The sequence below is a fragment of the Anomaloglossus baeobatrachus genome, chromosome 3, assembly GCF_048569485.1.
Source record: "Anomaloglossus baeobatrachus isolate aAnoBae1 chromosome 3, aAnoBae1.hap1, whole genome shotgun sequence".
NCBI lineage: Eukaryota > Metazoa > Chordata > Amphibia > Anura > Aromobatidae > Anomaloglossus > Anomaloglossus baeobatrachus.
Window position 1 is genome coordinate 171,685,560 of NC_134355.1, and position 26,548 is coordinate 171,712,107.

The window sequence follows — 26,548 nt, forward strand, 5'->3', positions numbered from 1 at the left end:
CAGGCAGCCTCCGCCCCACAGCCTGGAAGGTCTCATTTACATAAAGTGAGAAAAAAGGATTTATCCACAACAAGGCATCTGAAATAAGACATAGGTATGACATTTTTCAGCAGTCTATTACCTGTACAGCCATATTAATAGCATATAAGTCAACTGTGGTGACAGATTCCTTTTAAAGCTATTGTTAGCCACTTTTTTTTTTTAAATCAGAAATTTTTATTGCATTTTAAAACTTTCATAAACATAAATTGTGAGGGTAGTCCTCACACATACCCCCACCCCCACCCTCTTCCGGTCGACAGTCTCACCCCTCCACTCTCTACATCCCTCTTTATTCACATAATGACCTGCCCTCCTCATTTCTCAGCCACGGTGATCTTTCCTTTCCTACCTATAGTCTAAATATCCTATCTTTCAGTAGATCAAATGACGCTAATCCTGGAAAGTCCAGCCACTTGCTCCAGATCTTCTCATATTGAGTTTTCCTTCCTTTTTTAATATAAACATTTTTCTCCATATAAATAATATAATTCACTTTTTCAACAAATTCCTTACGTGTCAGTGCTTTTTCAGATAGCCAATACAAAGCAATTAGTTTCCTTGCTGCATACAACAATCGTTCCACTGCAAGTTTCACTTGTTCATCCACCCCCACTTCAAATTGTTAGCCACTTTAACAATGATGGCCATATCTGCTTGGTGAGGGTGCAAAACCTGGCACCTCCACCAATCAACTGTTCCCAATGTCAGCCGGAACCGCTCAATCGCGGAGCTGCACAGTGGCAGCGGTCGAGTACTGCACACATATCCCCTATTTAAATCTATAGGGGGCGGATGTACAGTACCCAGCCGTGGCCACTATTCTGTCAACAGAGCTGTGCAGCTCTGCAACCAAGGAACTCCAGACGTCGCCAACACAGGGTAGAACTGATTGGCGAGGGTGCAGGATGATGTCTAAAGGCTACTTTACATGCTGCGACATCGCTAGCGATCTCATTAGCGATGTGAAATTCTAGATCGCAAGTGCGACCTGTCGAGATCGCACATGCGTAAAATGACCTATGTACGATCTCGAAAGATCGCACTTGCGCTCTAGAATTTCACATCGCTAATGAGATCACTAGCGATGTCGCAGCATGTAAAGTAGCCTTTAGACTTTGATGACTTAAGGCTACTTTACACACTACGATATCGGTCCCGATATCGCTAGTGTGGGTACCCGCCCCCATCTGTTGCGCGACACGGGCAAATCGCTGCCCGTGTCGCACAACAGCCGTCACACCCGTCACACATACATACCTGTCCGGCAACGTCGCTGTGACGGGCGAACCGCCTCCTTTCTAAGGGGGCGGTCCGTGCGGCGTCACAGCGACGTCACTGAACCGCCGCCCAATAACAGCGGAGGGACGGAGCTGAGCGGGACGTAACATCCCGCCCACCTCCTTCCTTCCTCATAGCGGCCGGGAGGCAGGTAAGGGGAGCTTCCTCGTTCCTGCGGCGTCACACGCAGCGATGTGTGCTGCCGCAGGAACGAGGAACAACCTCGTTACTGCTGCAGTAACGAGATTTGAGAATGGACCCCGTGTCGCCGATTAGCGATTTTGCACGTTTTTGCAACGATGCAAAATCGCTTATCGGTGTCACACGCAACGGCATCGCTAATGCGGCCGGATGTGCGTCACAAATTCCGTGACCCCAACGACTCCGCATTAGCGATGTCGCAGCGTGTAAAGCCCGCTTTAGGCTAGGTACACACTTCCGTTGTTTTGCATCAGTCACAATCCGTCACCTTGATTATATTTTGCAGGAATCCAGTTTTTCCCCATAGACTTTATTAGCGACGGATTGTGACTGATGGCCTTGCGTTGCATCCGAAGCGAACGGATCAGTAGTTTAGTGACTGACTGTCAGGCGGGAGCAGCGCTGAATGTAACTTTTTTGGAGCGGCAAAAAAAAAAACAAAACCGGACTCCGCAGGTGTCAGTCACAATCCGTCACAAGCTATAATGAATGTCTATGGTGCTGGATTCAGTCATGCTCTATTGACCATGCACAGCATGTTTGGCACACCCAGTAGGCTGTCCCAAACACTAAGGCTAAGTTCACACTTCAGTTGTTTTGCATCAGTCACAATCCGTCGCCTTGAGGAATTACGGTATCCTGCAAAATATTTTGCAGGAATCCTGTTTTTCCCCATAGGCTTCTATTAGTGACGGATTGTGACTGATGACGCTGCGTTGCATCCGCTGCGTCGCGGTCAGTTGTTTTTTAACTGACCGCCGGGCGGGAGCAACGCAGCATGTAACGTTTTTTGAGCAGCGCGATCCGTAGGATTTCGCTGCGCATGCGCTCTCTGGCTCCCTGCCCCCGTAACCAGGATGAACATCGGGTAACCAAGCAATGCGCTTTGGTTAGTTACCCGATATTTACAGTGGTTACGGGTGCAGGGAGCCCGCGCTAAGCTGGTATCCAAGATAAATATCGGGTAACCAAGCAAAAAGTGCTTTGCTATTAGTTACCCGATATTTACCCTGGATACAGTGTGCAAGGAGGCCGACACTTCACCACTCTGCTCCGCCCCCTCCCGCACTCCGCATGTGTTCACACACACACACACACACACACACTTGTACCCAGCCCTGCAGTCCCCGCGGCACTGACGTCCTCAGCTCCACGGCTCTACCCCCTCGCGCTCTGCCCCCTCCCGCACTCCGCATGTACACACGCATGTAGAGACAGACACACACACACACCTGTCCCCAGCCATGCAGACCGCGGCACTGACGTCCTCAGCTCCGCCCCCCGAACTCCGCCCCCAGCACACAACGGAGTCCGACAAAAAAATTCTTTTCTTTGTCACCGTTGTCATCCGTTGTACAACGCATCAGTCACATGCGTCAAGCAACGCATGTGCCTGATGCAAAACAACTGAAGTGTGAACTTAGCCTAACAGATCACGACGGATCCGTCAAAGAACGAAAGCACAACTGATGCGACTGATCAGTTTTTTCACAGGATTCCTGTGAATGGAATCCTGTGAAATTACACATCCCTTGCGTCAGTTGACATCTCAAAAACGACGGATCCTTCATTGTGTCGCAAAAATGGACCTGACAGAAGCAAAACAACAAAAAAATGAACCTAGCCTTATGCTAAAGGGTAGGCCATTAATTTCAAGTCCCAGACAACCCCTTTTAAAGAACCATCTTCAGAGTAAATCAGAACAAGGAGTCCTGGAAGTGATGATATGGCCCCCAAAGAGCCTAGATATCAACATCATGGAGTATGTCTGGAATGACATGAAGAGACTCAAGTATGTGCACAAGCTTTCACATAAAGATCTTCTTTTGTTAATGCTCCAAGAGGTTTGGAAAAACCTCCCTGCAGATCTGCTTCAAAACCTGTGTGCAACTGAATTGATGGCTTTTTGAAGGCAATGGGTAGTCACAACTAATAGTAATTTGATTTAGATTTCTATTTTGTGCATGCACTTTGCAACTTAATAATCCTTTTTTCCCTATTCTTGAATATAAAAATATTCTTACTTTGCTGCATTTTTCCATACCTGCCGAAATCATTTGCACAGCACTATAAAGTTAAATTTTAAAAAGAACAAACTGTGAAAACAAACAAACACACACACACACACACACCACAAAAAACAGCCAACCTGTACCATGAGAAAAAAAGAATCCAAAAATGTTTTACATATGGCAGATCCACAATTTAATCCCTTCCTGACATTCCTGCGGCATCATCTTGTGACTGACAGGCATGAAGTAAGAAATTACATCACAAGCTCCCAAAGCAAGTCTATGAGAGCAAGAACGAGGCTCTCAGACTTACATTAAGTTTGTCACCTTCAAAGCGCTCCATGAAACACTGGAGCTGCCGCCAGGTTACATCACAGGAGACAGGTTGGAGTGGCGGTGATAGAAGACGAAGGCGCTGGAAGGTGGATATTAGACTAGGGTCAGGGGACTTAGATTTGAGACCAAAACACACTGGCTGCAAGTGGGCTTGAAATAAAAGGCGTAAAAAGTCTTTTGCTTTACAAAACATATAATTCGCACCAAGAATTACAAGGGATATCTTACCAGTAATGACCCATGGCCGAACAGATCTCCCTCCAGCACACTCCCATTCTGGAATATGTGCGCAGAATGGAATTCGATATACAGATGCCGTATCTCTGGCTTCATTCGTTGTGTAATCTGTGTTCCAATGTAGAACTCCCATGGCTTTCCCGGCTTTTGAACCTGGGGATGAGGCAGGATTTTTTTATAGCTCATATTGGCACAAATACATTTTTATTTCTACAGCACCAAAATATTCCACAGTACTTTATAATTCATAAGGTAGTTGTACAAACAAGAAAAAAACTTTACAAAAGTAGCACATAGGTCAACGCTCAGCAGATACCAAGAGGAGCGACAGTCAAGTTCAAAAGCGTATAATTCATGAGGAAATAGGGGTAACACAAAAACACCTCACAATCCTTCATGATAAGCACATCAGTATAACAGAAGCATTGAAATAATACTGTAGGAACCTGTCTCCAGCCAGTTTCCATACAAGTACAGGTACAAAGTTATCAAGCGCGAGGAAGAGAGAACAGGATTGTTAGATCTATGAGGTAGAACAATAAGCTGGTATAAAAAAAAAAAAAAAGGTTTTTAGGATGACATGCTTGAAACTATGGATACTGGGAAGTAATAGGATTGTCTGGGGGAGGAGCATACCAGAAAATTGGTGCAGCACTAGAGAAGTCCTGGAAAGTGGGAGTCCAGGAGTGGGATGTTTGGATTATAGAGTATGTTAGTCTTTAGCATTAGCAGACGGGAGAGGACAGGTAGGGTGATAGACCGAGATGAGGGAGGAGATGTAGGATGGTGCAGAAATATAGAGGGCTTTGTGTGTAAGAGTGTGTAAGAAATCATCAGTGGCCATTACATGTCTGCTGATCTAACCACTTATATAGCACTGTTAAACTGACTGTGCGATCTAAAGCACTCCCGCAGGGATCAGGAGCCCCATGATGCGATTAGATGACCCATTCCTGCCATGACATGTTTCATGTGAATGCCGGCGCTCACACTAAGAGCAAAGTCACACTTGCGTATGACTCGCACGAGTGCAACGCGAGAAAATTTTGCATTGCACTCGGCCCCATGTAAGATAATGCTGCAGCTCAAATCTGCGAGTTTTTCCTCAGCCCTAAACGGACTGGAAAAAAAAAAAATCACAGCATGCTGCGATTGTCTGAGAGCCATGTCACTCGCACCCATACAAGTCTATGGGTGTAAGAAAAAACAATCGGACTGCGCGCGATATATGCACAGGCTGACAATGTAGGAGATTAATTCTTCCCTCTCCTCTGGTGCTGTGACCCGGTCGCAGAGCCTGAGCTGAGGGGCATTAGCATATGGCATCCAGTGCTCTCACATCAGAGGCGAAACACAAGTGTGACTCTGCCCTTACACAGCATTTCTCATGATCAGAGCAGTGATGAAGTATCGCTCTGATCAGGAGAAGTGAACGGAATGCATAGCCATAAAGTCCCCTAGAGGGACTAGTAAAATCAATTTTATAACACATGAAGCCCCCTTACCCCTATATAAAAAAAATCCCTAAAAAGTTCAAAACACCCCCTTTTGCCCCATTGAAAATAAAATAAAATACATATTTGGTAACGCAGAGTGCAGAAATACCTGATCAAAATCTAAAATAAATTAATCTGATTGGTACAAGGCGGAGAGAGGAAAAAAAAAATGAAAAATTAAAATGCCAGAATTAAATTTTTTTGGTCGCCGCAACATTGCATTAAAATGTAATAGGCGATCAAAACGTAGTATCTATCCAAAATGATATAATTAAAGAAGGGAATTTTGTTTACTTACCGTAAATTCCTTTTCTTCTAGCTCTAATTGGGAGACCCAGACAATTGTTTTTTGACAATTGGGTGTATAGGCTATGCCTCCGGAGGCCGCACAAAGTATTACACTCAAAAGTGTTAAGCCCCTCCCCTTCTGCCTATACACCCCCCGTGCTCCCACGGGCTCCTCAGTTTTGGTGCAAAAGCAAGAAGGAGGAAAAAGAATTATAAACTGGTTAAAAGTAACTTCAATCCGAAGGAATATCGGAGAACTGAAACCATTCAACATGAACAACATGTGTACACAAAAAAACAGGGGCGGGCGCTGGGTCTCCCAATTAGAGCTAGAAGAAAAGGAATTTACGGTAAGTAAACAAAATTCCCTTCTTCTTTGTCGCTCTATTGGGAGACCCAGACAATTGGGACGTCCAAAAGCAGTCCCTGGGTGGGTAAAATAATACCTCATAATAGAGCCGTAAAACGGCCTCTTCCTACAGGTGGGCAACCGCCGCCTGAAGGACTCGTCTACCTAGGCTGGCATCCGCCGAAGCATAGGTATGCACCTGATAGTGCTTCGTGAAAGTGTGCAGGCTCGACCAGGTAGCCGCCTGACACACCTGCTGAGCCGTAGCCTGGTGCCTCAAAGCCCAGGACGCGCCCACGGCTCTGGTAGAATGGGCCTTCAGCCCTGAGGGAACCGGAAGCCCAGCAGAACGGTAGGCTTCGATAATTGGCTCCTTGATCCACCGAGCCAGGGTTGATTTGGAAGCCTGTGACCCTTTACGCTGGCCAGCGACAAGGACAAAGAGTGCATCCGAGCGGCGCAGGGGCGCCGTACGAGAAATGTAGAGTCTGAGTGCTCTCACCCAATCTAACAAGTGCCAATCCTTTTCACATTGGTGAACTGGATGAGGATAAAAAGAAGGTAAGGAGATATCCTGATTAAGATGAAAGGAGGATACCACCTTAGGGAGAAAATCCGGAACCGGACGTAGAACCACCTTGTCCTGGTGAAACACCAGGAAAGGGGCTTTGCACGACAATGCTGCTAGCTCAGACACTCTCCGAAGAGAAGTGACTGCTACTAGAAAAACCACTTTCTGCGAAAGTCGTGAGAGGGAAATATCTCTCATTGGCTCGAATGGTGGTTTCTGAAGAACCATCAGAACCCTGTTGAGATCCCAGGGTTCTAACGGCCGCTTGTAAGGAGGAACGATGTGACAAACCCCCTGCAGGAACGTGCGTACCTGTGGAAGCCTGGCTAGGCGCTTCTGGAAAAACACAGAGAGCGCTGAGACTTGTCCCTTAAGGGAGCCGAGCGACAAACCCTTTTCCAGTCCAGATTGAAGGAAGGACAGAAAAGTGGTCAAGTCAAAAGGCCAGGGAGAAAAACCCTGAGCAGAGCACCACGACAGGAAAATTTTCCACGTCCTGTGGTAGATCTTGGCGGTCGTTGGTTTCCTAGCCTGTCTCATAGTGGCAATGACGTCTTGAGATAACCCTGAAGACGCTAGGGTCCAGGACTCAATAGCAACACAGTCAGGTTGAGGGCCGCAGAATTCAGATGGAAAAAAACGGCCCTCGAGATAGCAAGTCTTTTCGGTCTGGTAGTGTCCACGGTTGGCCGACCGTGAGATGCCACAGATCCGGGTACCACGACCTCCTTGGCCAGCCTGGAGCGACGAGGATGGCGCGGCGGCAGTCAGTCCTGATCTTGCGTAACACTCTGGGCAACAGTGCCAGCGGAAGAAACACATAAGGGAGCTGAAACTGCGACCATCCTGAACTAAGGCGTCTGCCACCAGAGCTCTGGGATCTTGAGACCGTGCCATGAACACTGGTACCTTGTTGTTGTGCCGGGACACCATGAGGTCGACGTCCGGCACCCCCCAGCAGCAACGGATCTCCTGAAACACGTCCGTGTGAAGGGACCATTCCCCTGCGTCCATGCCCTGGCAACTGAGATAATCTGCTTCCCAGTTTTCCACGCCTGGGATGTGAACTGCGGATATGGTGGATGCCGTGGCTTCCATCCACATCAAAATCAACCGGACTTCCTGGAAGGCTTGCCGGCTGCGTGTGCCGCCTTGGTGGTTGATGTATGCCACCGCTGTGGAATTGTCCGACTGAATTCGGATCTGCTTGCCCTCCAGCCACTGCTGGAACGCTTTCTGGGCAAGATACACTGCCCGTATTTCCAGAACGTTGATCTGAAGCGAGGACTCTTGCTGGGTCCACGTACCCTGAGCCCTGTGGTGGGGAAAAAACCGCTCCCCACCCTGACAGACTCGCGTCCGTCGTGACTACTTCCCAGGATGGGGGTAGGAAGGATTTCCCCTTCGATAACGAAGTGGGAAGAAGCCACCACCGAAGGGAAGCTTTGGTCGCCTGAGAGAGGGAGACGGTCCTGTCGAGGGACGACGGCTTCCTGTCCCATTTGCGTAGGATGTCCCATTGAAGGGGACGCAGGTGAAACTGCGCGAAAGGGACTGCCTCCATTGCTGCCACCATCTTCCCCAGGAAGTGTATGAGGCGCCTCAAGGGGTGTGACTGGCCTTGAAGGAGAGATTGTACCCCTTTCTGTAGTGCCTACTGCTTGAACAGCGTAAGCTTCACTATCGATGAGAGGGTATGAAACTCCATGCCAAGATATGTCAGCGATTGGGCCGGTGTCATATTTGACTTTGGAAAATTGATGATCCACCCGACACCCTGGAGAGTCTCCAGGGAAGCGTCGAGGATGCGTTGGCATGCCTCTTGAGAGGGTGCCTTGATCAGCATCCAAGTACGGGATCACCGAGTGACCCTGCGAGTGTAGGAGCGCTACTACAGTAGCCATAACCTTGGTAAAAACCCGTGGGGCTGTTGCCAGGCCGAACGGCAGTGCCACGAATTGCAGGTGTTCGTTTCCTATGGCGAAGCGCAATAAGCGCTGGGCTCTGGAGCAATCGGTACGTGGAGATAAGCATCTTTGATATCGATCGATGCAAGGAAATCTCCTTGGGACATTGAGGCGATGACGGAGCGGAGGGATTCCATCCTGAACCGTCTGGTTTTACATGTTTGTTGAGCAGTTTCAGGTCCAGGACCGGGCGGAAAGACCCGTCCTCCTTTGGGACCACAAACAAGATGGAGTAAAAACCGTGGCTCAGTTGCTGAAGAGGAACCGGGATCACCACTCCTTCTGCCTTCAGAGTGCACAGCGCCTGCAGAAGAGCCTCGGCTCGCTAGGGAGGCGGGAATGACCTGAAGAATCGAGTCGGGGGACAAGAGGTGAACTCAATCTTGTAACCGTGAGACAGAATGTCTCTCACCCAGCGGTCTTTTATTTGTGGCAGCCAGGTGTCGCAAAAGCGGGAGAGCCTGCCACCGACCGAGGATGCTACTAGAGGAGGTCGAAGTCATGAGGAAGCCGCTTTGTTAGCGGCGCCTCCGGTGGCCTTTTAAGGACGTGACTTAGACCGCCATGCCTGAGAGTTCCTTTGTTCTTTCTGAGACCTTTTGGACGAGGAGAATTGGGACCTGCCCCGCCCTGAAAGGACCGAAACCTCGACTGCCCTCTCCTCTGTTGGGGTATGTCCTGTTTGGACTGGGGTAAGGATGTATCCTTTCCCTTGGATTGTGTGATGATTTCATCCAGACGCTCGCCAAACAGCCTGTCGCCAGAAATTGGCAAACTGGTTAAGCGCTTTTTAGGAAGCAGAATCTGCCTTCCATTCCCGTAGCCACAAGGCCCTGCGGAGTACCACCGAATTGGCGGCCGCGACCGCCGTACGGCTCGCAGAGTCCAGGACAGCAATAATAGCGTAAGACGCAATTGCCGAGGTCTGGGTGGTAATGGGTGCCACTTGTGGCGCGGCCGTGCATGTGGCTGCTTCAATTTGCGCTTGACCTGCTGAGATAGCTTGTAGCGCCCATACGGCTGCGAATGCTGGGGCAAAAGAAGCTCCGATAGCTTCATAGATGGATTTCAACCAGAGCTCCATCTGCCTGTCAGTGGCATCCTTGAGCGAGGCCCCCTCTTCCACTGCAAGTATGGATCTAGCCGCCAGTCTGGAGATTGGAGGATCCACTTTGGGACACTGAGTCCAACCTTTAACCACGTCAGGGGGAAAAAGATAACGTGTATCCTTAAGGCGCTTAGAAAACCGTTTATCTGGACAAGCATGATGAATCTGGACTGCCTCTCTGAAATCAGAGTGGTCTAGAAACATACTCTGTGTAAGAGAAGCTGACTCCTCCGCCGGAGGAGCTGAGGGAGAAATATCCAGCATTTGATCGATGGACGCAATAAGAACGTTCACTATGGCGTCCCCGTCTGGAGTATTAAGATTGAGAGCGCCCTCAGGATCAGAATCCTGATCCGCTGTCTCCGCATCATCAACCAGAGATTCCCCCGCTGAGACCCTGAACAATATGATGTCGAGAGAAATTCTAAGCGAGCCCGCTTAGTCGGTCTGGGGCTGGGGTCTAAGTCAGAACCCTCAGTCTGGGATGTATGAGATACCCCGGGAGGACATTGTTGGTCCAACTGAGGGGGGCCAGGGAACAATGATTCAACAGAGTCCCTTTGCTGAGATACCGGCCTGGACTGCAAGGCTTCTAGTATCTTAGTCATAGTCTCAGAGAGTTTTGCAAACTCCGTCCCCATCACTAGGACAGTGTCAACAGGTGGCTCCCCCTGGGCCCCTCTTAGCAGAGGCCCTGGCTGAAGAAGTGTCACAGGGGCCGAACATTGCACACAATGAGGGTCAATGGAACCTGCCGGCAGCTGGGTCGTACAAGCGACGCAGGCAGCATAATAAGCCTGTGCTTTGGCACCCCTGCCTTTTGTGGGCGCCATGCTATTGTTTTCCCTGAGTAACACACTAGGGTATATAGCCAGAATGAACTGTGCTCATACAGTGTAAAATATATACTATAAACAAATAATGTATCAATACACTACAGCACCATGGGGCTAGCACCACAGGTGCTGCTTACCATCCGCCTAAAGCGGTTATGAGGCCACCAGAGACCGTGTCTGGGTCTCCCAGGGTTAATCCCTCTCTGCAGCGTCGGAGGAGCTGACAGGAATGGCTGCGGCGTCCTGACGAGAGGAGGGAGCCGTGGGCGTGGCCGAGGTGCTCACACTGTGCACAGTGAGGGGGGTGGAGTATGGAAATCATACTCCAGCCCTCAGTGCTGCTCGTTCCGTGCAGCGTCCCGCCCTTCCCCTGCCTGTCAGGGCTGAGGGCGGGAGAAAGGGAAACTAGGCCGCAAGCAAGCCGGGGACTCGAGTATACGCGTGGCCGCCGTAAAAGCGCGGCCGACGTCGAAGTCCCCGGCGAACTACAAGTCCCAGCCGCGCCGCAGTTTCCCATGGCAGCGGCGGTTAGCGCGGTAGCCCCTACATATAAACACACTCAGCGACGCTGAGTGTGTAATGGCACAGTTTAACCCGGTCAGCGCCGCGGTCCCCGGTGCACTAGCACACCCAGCAAAGCTGAGGTGTTGCCGTGCGCGGTCCCCACAGGGATACAGAGTACCTTCACGTAGCAGGGCCATGTCCCTGAACTGTACCCGGCTCCTATCCAGCAGGCTCCACAGGAGTTGTGGATGAAGCACGGTCTCAGTGCCTGGAGACCGATAGGATCCCTCTTCACCCAGAGCCCTGAGGGGGATAGGGAAGGAAAGCAGCATGTGGGCTCCAGCCTCTGTACCCGCAATGGATACCTCAACCTTAACAACACCGCCGACAAGAGTGGGGTGAGAAGGGAGCATGCTGGGGGCCCTATATGGGCCCACTTTTCTTCCAACCGACATAGTCAGCAGCTGCTGCTGACTAATCTGTGGAGCTGTGCTGTGCGTGTCTGACCTCCTTCGCACAAAGCAAAAAACTGAGGAGCCCGTGGGAGCACGGGGGGTGTATAGGCAGAAGGGGAGGGGCTTAACACTTTTGAGTAATACTTTGTGCGGCCTCCGGAGGCATAGCCTATACACCCAATTGTCAAAAAACAATTGTCTGGGTCTCCCAATAGAGCGACAAAGAAATGGCCAGTTCAAGATGCAATAAATAAGTAATCACTGAGCCCCAGATCCTGAAAATGTGAAGGTTACGGGTCTCGAAAAAAGGCAACAAAAAGTTTGATAACTTTTTGAATTTTTTTTTTCATCATTTAGATAAAAGCAAAACTATACATGTTTGGTATCTACAGACTTGTACTGACCTTGGAAATCATAATGCCATGTCAGTTTTTCAAACTAGTGAACACTGTAAATAAATACCCATGAAAATCGTATAATTGCACTTTTTTGCAGTTTCACTGCGCTTAGAATTTTTTTCAGTTTTCCAGTACAGTATGGGACAGAATGGTGTCATTGAAAAGTACAACTCGTCCTGCAAAAAACAAGTCCTCATGTGGCTATATTGACACAGAAAAAAAACAACCTATGGCTCTTGGAACAAGGGGGAGGGGGGGGGGGAAATAAAAAAAAAAAAAAAGGAAAAAAAAACAGAACCGTCGGGGGTGAATGGAATTAACTGCAGTTTCAGTAGAGTAAACAACAAGCTACAAAAAAACGACTTCATTTGGGGTGGTAAGAGGGCAAGGGTCTCCAAAACCATTCTAACCAAACATAAGGGGGGTATTTGTGTTCCATAGAATATTACAACGCTAATTTAATCAAACAAAGCCAACGTTGGGTGGGCGACTCATACACATTTCCCTGGGTGGATTGATAATTTTTTTTTTTTTTTTTAACAACTATAATCCCCTTAAACATCTTATTTTATCCCATCTTTTCAACCCATCTCTCCCTTCACCTCATCCCCCCACGTTGAGAGCCTCTATACAGGCATGGAAACACCTTGCTAACAAAATTCCTAAAATAAACAAATAGAACCAAAATTAAAAACTTTAGTCTCAACTTCCTAGCTATTATCGCAAACCAGAAGATACTGACCTCATGGCACAACTCAAAACTAAACAAAATAAGCGACATTCATGACGATTCGGATTTTCTCTCTTTCATGGATCTTAAAATTAAGCATAAGATACCAGACTCAGATTTTAAAACTCTCATTTCCATCAGAGAATCCCTGCGTAAAATGAATAATAATAATAATAATATTCCCCTTCCAGAGATAATTGATACATTATTCTGCAACCCAAACAGTGTGCCTATCTGGAAAAACAAAACAATATATCAACATTTAATAGAAAATATAAATTTCAAGAAACTGAAATACATGCATGACGGAGAAGGACCTCAAACAATCCTTTTCTGAAGAGAATTGGCAGATCGGTTTGAAAACAAATTCCTCAACTATTTGCTCTTCTCTTTTGGAATCCCACTACAAACGTCTCATCCGATGGTATTTTACTCCATTCAGGCACCAAATTAATAAAATCAACTCCGCCTCATGCTGGAGGAAAAGTAATGGCACCGGTAGCCTACTGCACATTTTATGGGATTGTCCAATATTAAAAAAACCTCTGGCTAGAAATATCCAAACTAATCAATCAAATCACCCATTCCAACATAGTAATTACCACCCAATTATCTCTCCTGTCTATAGACCTTGATCTGATTGATCCATCCTTCAAATTTCTTATCCACATCTTCCTCACCACCAGATCCCTTATTGCAGCCAATTGGAAAAATCCCCTCCCTCCATCTATCACACAACGTATTGAAGCATTAGCCCAATACAACAATTTTGAGAAACATTGCGCCACTATTAACAATAATTTCCCTAAATATTTCTGGCAGTGGAATCCATTAAATCAATATCGCCAAGGCGTCACATGAAGATCAGATGATCCAACTAATTGAATTCTAACATATGGTTGTGTTTGTGTTCATCTTATAGCCTTCAACTCAGGTTTTCATATAATACTGAAATACTCAAGACGTTGACAAATGTGATATATTTCACGGTCCTCAATTAGAACTGTTGTATATGTTTAAACCTCATATTCTCTCTCAACTTGCAACCAACTTATTAGATGTTCTCCCTTTACCAGTTTCCCTCCCTTTTTCCTTCCCACTCTTACCAGTTTCCTTAATAAAAATTTCACTACTCTCCTCAACCCCCATACTCCTCTTCCTATCCTTACTCCCTTTCCCATTTTTATAGTACTTAAATGCAGGGCTGTGGAGTCGGTAAACCAAACCTTCGACTCAGACTCCTCAATTTCTCTTGCACCGACTCAGACTCCGACTCCTACATATATTGCTTATAGTTAGGTGAAAAATTTATTGTAATACATGATCATGTGTATGTGAACATCAGACATTAATAATTTTTATGATACAATAATCAAGATATTTGGATAGAACATAAAATATATTTATTGGAATACAACTTTAGAACACACAAAACTGTAATAAATTGTAAATATGTAATACACTATAATATACAGTAGATTACATATATATCTTGTGTGTATAATATAATATATATTATATATTACATTTTGTATTACATATTTAAAATGTATTAGTTTGTGTTCTAAAGTTGTATTCCAATAAATATATTTTATTTTCTAAATATCTTGATTATTGTATCATAAAAATAATTAAATGTCTAATCTTCACATTGTACTACAATACATTTATCACTTAAATATAAGCATTATATTAAATATTATTTAGTAAAATATTCAGCACATTCTGCATTGCACTACTGTCCCCAATTTATTATATATTTTAGGAGTCGGAGTAGGTGCATTTTATACTGACTCCGACTCCACCAAAATGAGCTCCGACTCAGACTCGGACTCCATGACTCGGACTCCACAGCCCTGCTTAAATGGTAAGATTATAGAAACCAAGAATGAATAATGCAATGATAATACAGCCCCTTCAAATTTGTACTTCCCCACAAATTTTCAAAATAAAAATATTTTAAAACAGAATGGAGACTTTATTGTAAAGGGTTAATAAGAGTTATCTAAAAGATAGCGAAACAGACAAGAATGGACCAGGGAGTTTGGAGCTAAAGGGCAGATTAGAGACCGTTCTGTAGTTGCTAGCGCAGTTCCAGTTGAGGTATGTTTTTTTTTTTTTTTTAATAGGTTGATGGAGTGTTTGAAGGAGGAAGGAAAGTTACACAAGGTTACAAAAAAACCCTCCCATTCTCCGAGTAGCACAAATTGAATGGATTTCAGCAATTACCTTCAAAATAACTCTCTGATTGCTCTGTATGCAGGGATCAACTATGGAAGCCTGATAAACATGTGCAAAAGCACCTTCTCCAATTAAATGATCAATAGAAAATGATTGTGAACCTGAAAAATAAAAGTTAATGATTTGCATATAATTATGAGAAAAAATATTTACCTGTCAAAATATTTTTAATATGTTAACTCTAGAGTGACCACATATTATGCAATTTTCTAATAAGAATTGAATGTGCTGATGCGTAGAAGTTCTCGTTATTGAAGTGTCGGGATAGGGAGCGGACTCCCGCAGCAGAGTGAGGAACGTCGCAGAAGCAGCCGACGGAAGACCGACTACTACAAGTATTAGTGGAAAGGAGTTGTCAGAGAAGTTTAAGTCTCATGTGATCACACCGGCTCAGATCTTACCTCTTCTATGTGTGTTCCATTTTGGTCAGAATTCTTGGGGTAAGCTGTTATATATAGCATTCTAGAATACTGTAAGTGTCAAGGACAATCTGTAGAACATAAAAAACAGATTTTATTATACTCACCTGCAGCACAGTCCGGTCCGATAGGAGTCGCTGGTCTTAGTGCGCCGCCTCCGCTTTTTGAGATCACCTCCACAATTATATCAGCAAGTTTTAGTAAATATATAAGTCGGCTTGGAAATTAAGTCCATTGGGATACCGTGCTTTTAATATCCAAAAGGCTTTTCTAGCAAATAAGAGGCTCTGCCAGGAACTCCAAAGACGCAGAGGAAACATGTTCACTGATCCATTTTTTTAATGTGCGCGTGGTACAACCAATATAATATTTACAGCAGATGTCACAGGTGGCCATATATAATAATAATAATCTTTATTTCTATAGCGCCAACATATTCCGCAGCGCTTTACAATTCAGGAGGTTCATATACAAACAAGTAACCGTTATAGAAATACAATATTTAGAGGAAAAGAAAAAACACAACCCTGCTCGTTAGAGCTTACAATCCACAATGAGATATGGGGGGGGGGGGCAAGGTTCAAGTGTTTATTTACAATGACAATCCAGCCATCTCACGGACATGGGGGATAGATAATGGTTTCCTCGACTAGTGGGCCAGAGCCTTGAGATGCCTTTGGGTGCTATGGAGTTTGATGTGGAGTTATGTTGTGAGAAGTTGTAGAGGGACTATGTGAATCGAATCTGATTAGGGAGTGTGATAGGCTGCCCTAAAAATATAATAATATAATATAATAAATGTTAGTATTGCAATTAACGAAGGTTTTAAATTCTATACATTTTACCATTATTATCTAATATGTGATCTCCCTTCTTAATAAATTTACACATATTACACCTGTGTTGTCCACATTTGAAGGCGCCTTTACAATTAAGCCAAGTGGTATTCTTTTCCTGACCTCCATGAATTACACTAGGGGAGATAGTATTACCAATACTTTTCCACCTGCGAGCCACAAATCTAATCACCCCCCTGCAAAATTTTACCTATTTAGTTTATCATCCTGACATAAAATCTTAATTACTTACCGGTAATGGGATTTTCAGAAGCCCATGACAGCACCACCTGAGAGGTGGGCGGAACCTATCTCTCAGGTGGTGCTGTCATGGGCGAAAGGGAAAAATAGGGGTATATTTGCGTATCATATTACAAATTCTAGTAAAATCTACAGAAAATGGGGTAGAAAAAATTATGGAATTATTCCCCAAGGAACTATACCTCCGGTTCTCTTAACAGTATTGGTAATACTATCTCCCCTAGTGTAATTCATGGAGGACAGAAAAGAATACCGTATTTTTCGGACTATAAGACGCACCCTGATTTTAGGAGGAGGAAAAATAGGAAAATAAAATTTTAAGCAAAAAACGTGGTCATGACAGTTATGGGGCGAGGATCTGCTGCTGACACTTATGTGGGTAATGTCCCCAAATTCTCTATTAAAAGGTACCCCATCCTAGTAATGATCCTTCTGCCTTGTATATACAGTATATGTCCCTCATCCTGGTATAGCCCCATCCTGCTATATACTGCCATCCTGGTATGTGCTCCCATCCTAGCATATGGCCGGATTCTGGTATATGGCCGCATCTTGCTATATACCCCCATCCTGCTATATACCCTCATCCTGACATATGGCCGCATCCTGCTATATACCCTCATCCTGGCATATTGCAGCATCCTGCTATATACCCCCATCCTGGTGTATGGCCCCATCCTGCTATATACCCCCATCCTGGTGTATGGCCGCATCCTGTGGCACACAAAAAAACCCCAAACGTTTATACTTACCGTTCCTCACTGCAGCAGCATCGCTCCTCCTCCAGTCTGTGTCAGCAGCAGCGCCGCTGACCTGTGTGGAGCCGGCCACGATCCCTGCAGCACCGTGATGTCCTCCTGTCTGCTGGCTCACGGCTGCGTGTGGACACGTGCGCACAGCGATGACGTCATCGCTGTGCGCACCGCTAGTCTCCACACAGCCGCCGACGACACAGACAGGAGGACATCGCGGTGCTGCACGGATCGTGGTCGGCGAGTATACGGATTCCCTGCATCCCGCGCTGATGATACTGCGCGGGGGGCAGTGAATACAGCCGCACATGATCACTCCAGGCTGTAGTTGCCAGGGGTGATCATGCGGACCAGCTCTTTCCTATGCGCGCACCCCCACGCCCATTATTCCGCCTACCTGTCAGCGCCGAGAGATGATGGGCGGGAGGATGCATATGTAATGAGCGGGCCCACGTGGTCACGGTAGGCGCTGCTACAGCCTGCTCGTGCCTCCGATGACCCGCGCCACCCTCATTCCCCACAGCCATTACCTACATTCAGACGATAAGACGCACCCCCCACTTTCCCCCCCAATATTTGGGGGGGAAAAAGTGCGTCTTCTAGTCCGAAAAATACGGTACCACTTGGCTTCATTGTAAAGGCACCTTCAAATGTGGACAACACAAGTGTAATATGTGTACATTTATTAAGAAGGGAGATCACATATCTATATATATATAATTGCCTTATTCTGTCTGTCTGTCTGTCTGTCATGCTTCAAAATTGTGTCCTTCCGGTGACATTGTGTCGTTACAGTGACACAAAGCTGATTGGCCGCTGGCCTCGCCATGGCCCCGCCCCCCCACACGGATTGGCCGCTCGCCCAGGCTGCGCCCCCCCACTGACACGGTCACGGAGCCACGAATCCTAGGTGAGTACTGTACACCCCCCCCAAGCCCCCCCAAGCACCCCCCCCACCAGGGCCCCCCCGGGAGCCCACATCAGCGTGCGCCACCGCCGTATGCTGCTGTGGGCTCCCGTGCGAGCGGGGGACGGGATACGTTGGTAACTATTAGTTACCAGCACATCAAGGTCCTGCAGCGGCCGGAGATCCTCACGCAAACACATAACAGCACACACACACACACATCAGATCACACTCACTCTCACAAACACCTCACACACACCTCACACACACATCGCATCCACACACTCACAGCATCCGGTGATATCGCTTGCTTCTCGGCGGCGATACTGTGCTGTGAGCTTCCAGGACCTGACGGAGGATCACATGGCCAGAAGCATGTGGTATCTCCGGATGTTGTGACTGTGAGCGCGTATGTGCGTTATCGTCAGTGTCTGTGTGTGTGAGTGTATGCGATCGGTCGGGTGTGTGTGAGTGTATGCGATCGGTCGGGTGTGTGTGAGTGTATGCGATCGGTCGGGTGTGTGTGAGTGTATGCGATCGGTCGGGTGTGTGAGTGTCGGCAGAGGAGCACGGCGTGCTGGAGGAGGCACGGAGCAGAGAGACTGATCTTGGGGAAGGCTAGGAGGGGGACGCTGATGCTGGGGGAGACTGGGAGAGGAAGGCTGAGCTGATGCTGGGGAAGGCTGGGAGGACGGAGGCTGGGAGGAGAGAGGCTGAACCTGGGGAAGGCTGAGCTGATGCTGGGGAAGGCTGGGAGGACGGAGGCTGGGAGGAGAGAGGCTGAACCTGGGGAAGGCTGAGCTGATGCTGGGGAAGGCTGGGAAGACGGAGGCTGGGAGGAGAGAGGCTGATCCTGGGGAAGGCTGAGCTGATGCTAGGGAAGGCTGGGAAGACGGAGGCTGGGAAGAGAGACGCTGATCCTGGGGAAGGCTGGGAGAGGGAGGCTGATGCTGAGGGAGGCTGGAAGGAGAGAGGCTGATGATGGGGAAGGCTGATGCTGAGGGAGGCTGGGAGGGGAAAGCTGATGCTGGGGAAGGCTGGGAGGACGGAGGCTGGGAGGAGAGAGGCTGATCCTGGGGAAGGCTGGGAGAGGGAGGCTGATGCTAGGGGAGGCTGGAAGGACAGAGGGTGATGCTGGGAGAGGCTGGAAGGAGAGAGGCTGATGCTGGGGGAGGCTGATGCTGGGGGAGGCTGATGCTGGGGGAGGCTAGGAGGATGGAGGCTGGGAGGAGAGAGGCTGATCCTAGGGAAGGCTGGGAGAGAGAGGCTGATGCTGGAGGAGGCTGGAAGGAGAGAGGCTGATGCTGGGGGAGGCTAGAAGGAGAGAGGCTGATGCTGGGGGAGGCTAGAAGGAGAGAGGCTGATGCTGCGGGCAGAGAGGCTGATGCTGCGGGCAGAGAGGCTGATGCTGGTGCAGCATGGGGAATGGAGCACGATGGGGGGTGCGCAGCATGGGGGATGGAGCACGATGGGGAGTGCGCAGCATGGGGGATGGAGCACGTTTGGGAGTGCGCAGCATGGCGGATGGACCACGTTTGGGAGTGCGCAGCATGGAGGATGGAGCACGTTTGGCAGTGCGCAGCATGGCGGATGGACCACGTTTGGGAGTGAGCAGCATGGCGGATGGAGCACGTTTGGGAGTACGCAGCATGGCGGATGGAGCACGTTTGGGAGTGCGCAGCATGGCGGATGGAGCACGTTTGGGAGTGCGCAGCATGGTGGATGGACCATGTTTGGGAGTGCGCAGCATGGCGGATGGACCACGTTTGGGAGTGCGCAGCATGGCGGATGGACCACGTTTGGGAGTGCGCAGCATGGCGGATGGACCACGTTTGGGAGTGCGCAGCATGACGGATGGAGCACGTTTGGGAGTGCGCAGCATGGCAGATGGAGCACGTTTGGGAATGCGCAGCATGCCGGATGGTGCATGATGGGGAGTGCGCAGTATAGCGGATGGAGCACGTTTAGGAGTGCGCAGTATGGTGGATGGAGCACGTTTAGGAGTGCGCAGCATGGCGGATGGAGCACGTTTGGGAGTGTGCAGCTTAACGGATGGACCACGTTTGGGAGTGCACAGCATGGCGGATGGAGCACGTTTGGGAGTGCGCAGCATGGCGGAAGGAGCACGTTTGGGAGTGCGCAGCATGGCGGGTGGAGCACGTTTGGGAGTGCGCAGCATGGCGGATGGAGCATGATGGGGGGTGCGCAGCATGGCGGATGGAGCACGTTTGGGAGTGTGCAGCATGGCGGATAGAGCACGATGGGGAGTGCGCAGCATGGCGGATGGAGCACGTTTGGGAGTGCGCAGCATGGGGGATGCAGCACGATGGGGAGTGCGCAGTATGGCGGATGGAGCACGTTTGGGAGTGCGCAGCATAGCGGATGGACCACGTTTGGGAGTGCGCAGCATGGCGGATGCAGCACGTTTGAGAATGCGCAGCATGGGGGATGCAGCACGATGGGGGGTGCGCAGCATGGGGGATGGAGCACGTTTGGGAGTGCGCAGCATGGCGGATAGAGCACGATGGGGAGTGCGCAGCATGGCGGATGGAGCACGTTTGGGAGTGCGCAGCATGGGGGATGCAGCACGATGGGGAGTGCGCAGTATGGCGGATGGAGCACGTTTGGGAGTGCGCAGTATGGCGGATGGAGCACGTTTGGGAGTGCGCAGCATGGCGGATGGACCACGTTTGGGAGTGCGCAGCATGGCAGATGGAGCACGTTTCGGAGTGCGCAGCATGGGGGATGCAGCATGATAGGGAGTGCGCTGCATGGGGGATGGAGCACGATAGGGGGTGCGCAGCATGGAGGATGGAGCACGATGGAAGGTGCACACCTCCCCCCAACACACACACACACGCGCACTGCACAACACACACACACTGGGAACCACAAACAACGCCCTACACAGACACCCACACACACAGACAACGCTGCACACACACAACACCCAACACACAAACACCGCAGCACACACAAATATACGCACATACCGCACAACACACACATTGCTCAAAACATACCTCCCCCCAAAACACATCACACACACACAAACCGCACAACACACACACACACACACACACACACACAACGCTACAGACACACAGCGCTCCACAAACAACGCAACACACGCAACACACATACAACACCGCTCTCACCCCCCGCCACACCCAGAACATGGACAGCGCCCTACACAAACACTTGCTAACTACACACAACAACATCTATATATATATATATATATATATATATATATATATATATATATATATATATATATATATATATATATATAACAAAAATCATACATGAACTACACAATACGTAAATTCTAGAATACCCGATGCGTAGAATCGGGCCACCTTCTAGTTAGATAATAATGGTAAAAAGGTATAGAATTAAAACCTTCGTTAATTGCAATACGACACATTTAGTATGCATGGCCACCTGTGACATCTGCTGTAAATATTATATTGGTTGTACCACGCGCACATTGAAAAAACGGATCAGTGAACACTTTTCCCCTGCGTCTTTGGAGTTCCTGGTGGGACGTACCACTTCTGGACTTGCCAAACATTTTAAAGATGTATTCCAGGGTGATGGGAGTTCCTTAACCCCTTAGTGACAGAGCTAATTTTCACCTTAATGACCAGACCAAATTTTGCACTTCTGACCAGTGTCACTTCATGAGGTTATAACTCCGGAACGCTTCAACGGATCCCGGTGATTCTGAGACTGTTTTTTCGTCACATATTGGACTTCATGTTAGTACCAAATTTAGGACAATATTTTTTGCGTTCATGAAAAAAAATTGAATTTTGGCAAAAATTTTGAAAATTTAGCAATTTTCAACTTTTGAATTTTTATACCGTTAAACCAGAGATTTCTGTGACACAAAATAGTTAATAAATAACATTTCCCACATGTCTACTTTACATAAGCACAATTTTGGAAACAAAATTTTTTTTTTTGTTAGGAAGTTAGAAGAGTTCAAAGTTTATCAGCAATTTCTCATTTTTACATCAAAATTTACAAAACCATTTTTTTAGGGACCACATCATATTTGAAGTAACTTCGATAGGCCTAGATGACAGAAAATACCCAAAAGTGACACCATTCTAAAAACTGCACCCCTCAAAGTACTCAAAACCACATTCAAGAAGTTTATTAACCCTTCAGGTGCTTCACGAACAAAAGCAATGTGGAATGAAAAAAAGCAAAAATTAAATTTTACCTAAAAATGTTGCTCTAACCCAAATTTATTCACTTTTAGAAGAAATAACAGAACAAAATGGACCACAAAACGTGTTCCCCACTTTGTTATGAACGCACTGATACCCCACATGTGGTCAGAAACCTCTGTTTGTACAAATGGGAGGGCTCGGAACAGAAGGAGCAATATTTGAATTTTGGAAAGCAAATTTGGCTGAAATAGATTGCGGGCACCATGTTGCATTTACAGGTCCGCTAATGTACTTAAACAGAAGAAACCCCTCACAAGTGATGCCATTTTGGAAACTAGACCCCTCAAGGCTTCTATCTAGGGGTATAGTGAGCATTTTGGATCCACAGGTACTTCACAGATTTTGTTAACGTTACGTTGTCATATTGAAAATTTTAATAATTTTCTCAAAAATGTTGCTTTAGCATCAATTTTCTCACTTTTTCAAGAGGTAATTCCAAAAATTTGACCTCAAGGTTTGTTACCTCACATGTGGTCTGAAACCTTTGTTTGGACAAATGGGAGGGCTTGGAACGGAAGGAACAATATTTGAATTTTGGAAAGGAAATTTGGCTGAAAAAGATTGTGGGCACCATGTCGCATTTGGAGGTCCCCTAAGGTACCTAAACAGCAGAAATCCCATGCAAGTGACCCCATTTTGGAAACTAGGCCCCTCAAGGAATTTATCTAGATGTTTGGTGAGTACCCTGAACCCCCCCAGGTGCTTCACAGAATTTTAAACGTTGAGCCATAAAAATAAAAAAAATAAAATTACCACAAAATTGTTATTTCAACCAGGTAGCTTTTTTTTCACAAGGGTAACAGGAAAAAAGTCACCATGAAATGTATTGTGCAATTTCTCCTGAGTTTGGCGATACCTTATATGTGGTGGAAATCAACTGTATGGGCGCACAGCAGGGCTCGGAAGGGAAGGAGTGCCATTTGACTGCAAAATTGTCTGGAATCAATAGCGGACGCATGTTGCATTAGGAGAGCCCCTGAGGTGCCTAAACAGTGGAGGTCCCCCACAAGTGGCCCCATTTTGGAAAATAGACCCCTGAAGGAATTTATCTAGATGTTTGGTGAGTACCCTGAACCCTCAGGTGCTTCACAGAAGTTTATAATGTTGAGCTGTGAAAATAAAAAAATACATTTTTACCACAAAATTGTTACTTTAACCAGGTAGCTTTTTTTTTTACAAGTGTAAAAGGAAAAAATTCAGCATAAGATTTATTGTGCAATTTCTCCTGAGTATGCTGATACCTTATGTGTGGTGGAAATCAACTGTTTGGGTGCACAGCAGGGCTCAGAACGGAAGGAGCGCCATTTGACTGCACAATTGGCTGGAATCATTAGCGGACGCTATGTTGCATTTGGAAAGCCCCTAAGGTGCCTAAACAGTGGAGGTCCCCCACAAGTGACCCCATTCTGGAAACAAGACACTTCAAGGCTTTTATCTAGGTGTATCGTGAGCAGTTTGAATCCAAGAGTACTTCACAGAATTTGATAAGCTTAGGTTGCCATATTGAAAATTTTCATTTTTTTCACAAAAATGTTGCTTTAGCATCAAATTTCTTACTTTTTCAAGAGGCAACAACAAACCGTGGACCCAACAGGTTGTTATCCAATGTCTTATGAGCACAGGGATACCCCACATGTGGCCAAAAACCTCTTTTTGGATAAATGGGAGGGCTTGGAATGGAAGGAGCACCATTTGAATTCTGGAAAAGTTGAAATAAATTGCGGGCACCATGTCAAATTAGCAGGCCCCTTGGGTACCTATACAGCAGAAACCCCCCACAAGTGACCCCATTTTGGAAACTGGATTTTATTCAGGAGTATAGTAAGCATTTTGAATCTACAGGTACTTCACAAAAATGTTGCTGTAGCAACAAATTTCTCACTTTTAGGCTATGTGGCCATGATCCAGCGACACAGCATCTAGCACACAGTGTCAGCCTTCCTGCAGAGATGTGAGTGTTGTTCACGGGAGAACGCAGCTGCCCATGTCCACGATTTGGGTTCAGGCTGCTGTGGAGCTCTAAGCTACCTGCAGAGAACACTCTGGTCTCCGCAGCATAAATTGACATGCTGAGGCTCGGGAAGCTGCGCCACAGGTCGGTTTATGCTGCAGAGAAGAAGGGAATTTTGTTACTTACCGTAAATTCCTTTTCTTCTAGCTCTTATTGGGAGACCCAGACGATTGGGTGTATAGCACTGCCTCCGGAGGCCACACAAAGCAATTACACTAAAAAGTGTAAGGCCCCTCCCCTTCTGGCTATACACCCCCAGTGGGATCACTGGCTCACCAGTTTTAGTGCAAAAGCAAGAAGGAGGAAAGCCAATAACTGGTTTAAACAAATTCACTCCGAGTAACATCGGACAACTGAAAACCGTTCAACATGAACAACATGTGTACCCGCAAACAAACCAAAAATCCCGAAGGCCAACAGGGCGGGTGCTGGGTCTCCCAATAAGAGCTAGAAGAAAAGGAATTTACGGTAAGTAACAAAATTCCCTTCTTCGGCGCTCTATTGGGAGACCCAGACGATTGGGACGTCCAAAAGCTGTCCCTGGGTGGGTAAAGAAATACCTCATGTTAGAGCTGCAAGACAGCCCTCCCCTACGGGGAGGCAACTGCCGCCTGCAGGACTCTTCTACCTAGGCTGGCGTCCGCCGAAGCATAGGTATGCACCTGATAATGTTTGGTGAAAGTGTGCAGACTCGACCAGGTAGCTGCCTGGCACACCTGTTGAGCCGTAGCCTGGTGTCGCAATGCCCAGGACGCACCCACGGCTCTGGTAGAATGGGCCTTCAGCCCTGATGGAACCTGAAGCCCCGCAGAACGGTAGGCTTCAAGAATTGGTTCTTTGATCCATCGAGCCAGGGTGGCCTTAGAAGCCTGCGACCCTTTGCGCTTACCAGCGACAAGGACAAAGAGTGCATCCGAACGGCGCAGGGGCGCTGTGCGGGAAATGTAGATTCTGAGTGCTCTCACCAGATCCAACAAATGTAAATCCTTCTCATACCGATGAACTGCATGAGGACAAAACGAAGGCAAAAAGATATCCTGATTAAGATGAAAAGAGGATACCACCTTCGGGAGAAACTCCTTAATGGGGCGCAGCACTACCTTGTCCTGGTGGAAGACCAGGAAGGGAGCCTTGGAAGACAACGCTGCTAGCTCAGACACTCTCCGAAGAGATGTGATCGCTACCAGAAAAGCCACTTTCTGTGATAGTCTAGAAAGTGAAACCTCCTTCAGAGGCTCGAAGGGCGGCTTCTGGAGGGCAACTAGTACCCTGTTCAGATCCCATGGATCTAACGGCCGCTTGTACGGGGGAACTATATGGCAAACCCCCTGTAGGAACGTGTGCACCTTAGAAAGTCGTGCTAGACGCTTCTGAAAAAAGACGGATAGCGCCGAGACTTGCCCTTTAAGGGAGCAGAGCGACAAACCTTTTTCTAACCCAGATTGGAGGAAAGAAAGAAGGGTAGGTAATGCAAATGGCCAGGGAGACACTCTCTGAGCAGAGCACCAGGATAAGAATATCCTCCACGTTCTGTGGTAGATCTTAGCAGACGTGGGCTTCCTAGCCTGTCTCATGGTGGCAACGACCCCTTGGGATAAGCCTGAAGACGCTAGGATCCAGGACTCAATGGCCACGCAGTCAGGTTGAGGGCCGCAGAATTCCGATGGAAAAACGGCCCTTGGGACAGTAAGTCTGGTCGGTCTAGCAGTGCCCACGGTTGGCCGACCGTGAGATGCCACAGATCCGGATACCACGCCCTCCTCGGCCAGTCTGGAGCGACGAGTATGACGCGGCTGCAGTCGGATCTGATCTTGCGTAGCACTCTGGGCAAGAGTGCCAGAGGTGGAAACACATAAGGGAGCCGGAACTGCGACCAATCTTGCACTAGGGCGTCTGCTGCTAGAGCTCTTTGATCGCGAGACCGTGCCATGAAGGTTGGGACCTTGTTGTTGTGCCGGGACGCCATTAGGTCGACGTCCGGCCTTCCCCATCGGCGACAGATTTCCTGAAACACGTCCGGGTGAAGGGACCATTCCCCTGCGTCCATGCCCTGGCGACTGAGGAAGTCT

The 26,548-nt window shown here is 47.7% G+C and overlaps 1 protein-coding gene across 1 annotated transcript in view; it reads right to left on the bottom strand.

The window, feature by feature from the left end:
* The window catches only part of BUB1 (BUB1 mitotic checkpoint serine/threonine kinase), a 228,455-nt gene that overhangs the window by 46,685 nt on the left and 155,222 nt on the right, over window positions 1-26,548 (bottom strand). Inside the window, exons 17-18 of the mRNA XM_075339584.1 lie at window positions 15,038-15,150; window positions 4,098-4,259 (exon numbers count right to left, since the gene is read on the bottom strand). Of these exons, the coding sequence (XP_075195699.1) occupies window positions 4,098-4,259; window positions 15,038-15,150 (275 nt within the window). The remainder of the gene's footprint in view (window positions 1-4,097; window positions 4,260-15,037; window positions 15,151-26,548) is intronic.